This window comes from Pyxicephalus adspersus, chromosome 10 (genome assembly GCF_032062135.1).
Source record: "Pyxicephalus adspersus chromosome 10, UCB_Pads_2.0, whole genome shotgun sequence".
NCBI classification, from domain to species: domain Eukaryota; kingdom Metazoa; phylum Chordata; class Amphibia; order Anura; family Pyxicephalidae; genus Pyxicephalus; species Pyxicephalus adspersus.
Window position 1 is genome coordinate 56,572,404 of NC_092867.1, and position 4,913 is coordinate 56,577,316.

Genomic DNA, 4,913 nt, shown 5'->3' on the forward strand with positions numbered 1-4,913 from the left:
GGGGCCACCAGCAGGAGGAAGGAGGTCTTGATTCCCCTATATAGATAGAATTGTGGGATCACCATCACTAGAGGGGTCACCAGCATTAGGAAAGAGGTCCTGATTCCCCTATATGGATAGAATTGTGGGGTCACCATCACTAGAGGGGCCACCAGCAGGAGGTCTTGATTCCCCTATATAGATAGAATTGTGGGGTCACCATTACTAAGGGGTATTCCCCTATAGAGATTATATGTATTTCACACTTTTCTATGCACACCTGCCTTCCACCTTCATTCTCATTTTTGATTTCTTCCACTAGGCCGATGCACCAGAAGTAACCTGGCAGAATGTTCCATTGGGGCTCCCGATTGTGATATAGAAGATGATGACATCACAGCCATTACTCTGGGAGAAATTACCACCAATGTGCAGCCGGTACGTAATACAGGTGAAGAATTATATCCATAATGGTCGAGAAATTCAAACTCTGATCTGGGCAAAAAAAAAGTGACCGAATAGACAGGAGAGAAAGTTTTCCATGTAGTAAATTATTTATGTGTCGGCTCTGAAATGAATCCTTTCTCATGTAGAGTTTCCTAGATAGAACACTAGGTACACTTGACACCCCTTTCCTCCCCACAATGCACAGGGAAAATCCTGAGCCAATGGTTACTTATACCTCTAGGAGGTGCCATCTTTCTTAAAGAGACCATATCATAAGGAAGTAATGGAAGATGCTGCATTGCTGAATTCCCCATGTCACTTCAGTATGCTAGATCTATGGCTTTTTTTATGCTAGGGTCCCAAAACAAGTATAGATAAGAAATGCTGATACTTTTATGGCACTCGCTGTTTAAATTTCTATATATTCACCGGGCCATTTGGGTCTCTACACATATTTTACATCTTTTCACACTCATCCCAATGTATGAGACAACACTGACCTTTTAGCTGACTCCTTTAATGGAAGATTCACTTGAAGGGGCTGTAGCTTTAAAACTGCCCCACCTCACCTTATCTGTCTTGCAGAAAAACTTAAGATATAAAAGTCACTTCCGTTCATAAACTACTGGTCTGTGAGAGCGTACGGACCAAAAACCTTAAGGCTGACGTCAGTATTGGTATCTGTCCCTTAAGATTCTGCTTTTGGTCCAGGTCAACACAACTTGAACCACGTTTAAGGCTCTACACTAAAACCCATTTTGCTTGTTTTTTAGGGGAATCACAAAGCTGTAAAGTCCCTTTCATGTACTGTATGTGGAAAACTCTTCGTCCGAAGAGTTCCTCTGCTTAGGCACATGCGAACGCACAAGCTAGAGAGGCCATATTCGTGTTCTGTGTGCGGTAAATGCTTTGTACAGAAGGTCCACCTTGTTGTTCACCAAAGAATTCACACGGGGTTAAAGCCATACTCATGTGCAGAGTGCGGAAAATGCTTTACCCAGAAAGCTTCCCTGGTCCACCATCAGAGCTCCCATCGTGGCGTGAAGGCATTCTCATGCTCTGACTGTGGAAAGTCTTTCCGGCAGAAGTTTTCTCTCATCAAACACCAGCGAATGTACATGCAGGAGAAACCATATTCCTGGTCCGACTGTGGGAAATGCTTTGCTTCCAAGTCAACTCTACTCGGCCACCAGAAGACTCACACAGGTGAAAAACCATTTGCCTGCCCACAGTGTGGGAAATGCTTTGCTACAAAGTCTACCCTGGTCATCCATCAGAAGACTCACATGGAGCAAAAGCCGTACAAGTGTTCCGAGTGTGGAAAGTGCTTTGCCCAGAAGACCAACCTGCATATCCATGAGACCATCCACACGGGAGAGAAGCCTTTTTCCTGTACAGAATGCGGCAGACGGTTTGCCCAGAAGTCACGTCTGATTAGCCATCAGAGGAGGCACACCGGAGAAAAGCCATATTCATGTTCCGAGTGTGAGGAGAAATTTGCCACAAAGTCTTCCCTCAGTGCCCATCAGAGGATCCACACCAACAACCTCTTCTCCTGCCCGGACTGTGGGAAGGGCTTCATATACAAGTCAAATATGGTCAAACACCGGAAGACACATGCCCAGGAGAAGCCTCACGCGTGCTCAGAATGCAGCAAATCTTTCACGCAGAAGTCTGGCCTTGTTCGGCATCAGAGAGTTCATGCAGAAAAAAAGGGTTTTTCATGTGCAGACTGTGGCAAGAGCTTTAACTGGAAGTCATCCCTTGTCTGCCATCAGAAAAATCACCAGAGTGACACGTCTTAGCGTGAGAAGGCAACTCAGTGAACAAAAGAGCAATGGAGAACTGTCCATGGCCAGCTTTGTTAAAGGCACAGCTTGACCTAGAACCAAGGTGCCATCTTTATGTAGAGCATCTCCATCAGTCACAGTAGGACGAGGTCTTGACTGACCTAGGACGAGGTCTTGACTGGTTAAATTCCAGAGTAGGTGACTAGATCACGCTTCCAAGTATGGTGACATCATCAATCAAGTATTTAACTTTATTCATTTAGCTAATCTTCAGGGTGAAGAAGCAGAGGTCATCTGAAGCTCCCCTTACCTGTGAATAAGCTGCCAAGGATTCATCTGTAGACTCCTTCAACTGAAGGCTGGCATATAGCATCCAAGGATTTATCCTCAACTTTCTTGTGTGGAGGATTGGTGCACAGAGTCAAAGGGTTCCCTACCTAGTGGAGAGGTATGTTTCCAGTTTTGCATATAAAACTGCCTGAAACGGGAACTGTCTGCATTGTGTATACCAACCAATCAGCTTTTCCCTTTCATTTTCTACCCCGCACTGAAAAAAAGACTGTAAAGTCAACCACTTCCCTGTCATCATTAAAGGTTTTAATCTCCCCTTGTGTTCATCCACTGGTCTGTACTGTTCAAAATTCATATATTATCCAGGGCAAATATGAGCCATTTCCTTCAGATAGCTTGGGCGCCTACTCATGACCCTAGAATAAAAGAAAAAAAAAACAATGCTACCTTTAAAGCAGATTTTGTACTGTATGCATTACACAACCAAAATCTATTATAGTTAATGCAAGCACTAACAATGACTACTAACAAGCTCTGCACAACAAGTTATATTTGGGGTAGGTGAGGGGTCGTGAGAATACCTGCATGCCAGTGAACTCAAAATGTTCTGTTGTGTTGTCTTTGTGATTTGTTTCCCGCTCCACAAATGAATAGGAATGATCAGGAACTAATCATTGGTGAGATCCCTTGGCTTCACCTCTGTGCTGTGGAGTCTGGAACCTTCTATACATTAATATACAGCTCCGTCCCCTCATTTAGATCAGGTGGGCAGAGCTAGTAACTCAATTGCAAAGGTTTCATCTCTACAATTCACACTTTATGGCAAAAGGTTCGTGGACACCTGAACTCCATATGAGCTTGGTGGACATCCCATTCCAAAACCACACGTTTCAATATGGAGTTGGATCATCTTCACTTTGGCCACTTATATTGAGTTGACCCTACTTTAAAACGGCTTCTGTTATTCTGAGGAGGGTTTCCATGATGTTTTGCAGGCTGTCTGTGGGAGTTTGTGCCCATTTTGAAGGTCAGGAGATAGATGTTGGGGGAGAAGGCCTGCACCTGGGTCACCATTCCGGTCCAACCTAAAGGTGTTCAGTAGGGTAACATAAGGCTCCGGAGCATAGGTGTCAAACACAAGGCGGAATTAGGCTCGTTTGGCCATTTATTGTGGCCCCCGTTAGCCTCCCTGTGACTGTTGTTGTTGCAGGAGCGGAGGACAGAAAGCAGAGCCTGTTGCAGGTAGGAGGACCCGGCCAGCTGTCCTGGAGCCTGCGTTGAGAGAGCACTGCATAGGGGAGGGGGATGCTGGTGGGAGTCCAGGAGCAGAGGAGGGCTACTATGTACTGTTGTTTAATGATTAGCATCATGATACATACATAATACTTGCATACATACAACATAATTTTGTATGGGGCGGAGTTTGGGACATCAAGTAATAAGTCATGTGTCAAGGCTGAGCAAGTATTTCAGTGGTGTCTGGTATTGTAGATGTAAGAAGAGAGCAAGAAGATTTGAGTGCTTCTTGTTATTTACAGTGGGGATGATGAGAGTGTATGTACATCCCGCAATTTAATATTCATTCTCTGATAGAAACTGATACACTTGCTAGGTGTTATCCTTCTATTTTATCATTAGTTGGGTGTTCAAGCCCGGAGGAGTGGCCATTTTATGCTCAGGTTCCTCCTAGTGGTGTAGCAAAGAACTCACACAGGCTTATGCAAATCCATGTTCTAGGGCAGTGGTGGCGAACCTATGGCACATGTGCCAGAGGGGCGGTCAGAGGCCTGTTTGTGGGCACAGGCTCTAAAACTCACTGGCCCCCCCATTGGCTGTGCTATTGTCTCTCTGTTAGCCATGTTGGCTGCAGAATTTCCTTTCTCTAGAGTCATCAGGTAACCCTCAGACTAGCAGGCTGTGAGGACGAGAGGCAGCTGATGTGTATTGAAGCTGATTGAAGCAGTATTGAAAGGGTGAAGGTATAGAGGGACATAGGAGAGTTAAGGAGGGTGTAGGGGGATACACAAAATTAAAGTTGAAGATACTGAACAGAGCTACACAGCCCAGAGACAGGAGTACCGGTCCGCTATACCCAGCCAGGCTTGTGCTTGAAGGTAAGTGCCTGTTGAATGTACTGAGAACCCTGTAACTGTGTGTTGCTGTCCACGGTGCTTTAAACAAAGTTAAGTGCAATGTGCTGTATTGCTATACAATTGTCATGTGTTTAGTAAAGCTCCCTGTATTCCTGTAATGTGAAATAAAATATTATTTATTATTATTGTTATAATTTTTGCTGTCTGCACCCTACTAGGAAGATGTTGATCATTTTCGGTCTTAGTGACAATGCCTTAGTTACTGAAATAAATGAAGGTGGTAATTCTGCACTGTGGTGATGGCATCTAGCCT

The 4,913-nt window shown here is 44.6% G+C and overlaps 2 protein-coding genes across 2 annotated transcripts in view; one reads left to right on the forward strand and one right to left on the reverse strand.

The window, feature by feature from the left end:
* The window catches only part of LOC140339009 (uncharacterized), a 5,181-nt gene extending 2,233 nt beyond the window's left edge, over positions 1-2,948 (forward strand). Inside the window, exons 5-6 of the mRNA XM_072423480.1 lie at positions 302-417; positions 1,200-2,948. Of these exons, the coding sequence (XP_072279581.1) occupies positions 302-417; positions 1,200-2,231 (1,148 nt within the window). The 3' untranslated portion in view covers positions 2,232-2,948. The remainder of the gene's footprint in view (positions 1-301; positions 418-1,199) is intronic.
* Positions 1-4,913, reverse strand: part of LOC140338884 (uncharacterized) — a 62,211-nt gene that overhangs the window by 6,729 nt on the left and 50,569 nt on the right. The gene's annotated exons all lie outside the window — the stretch shown is intronic.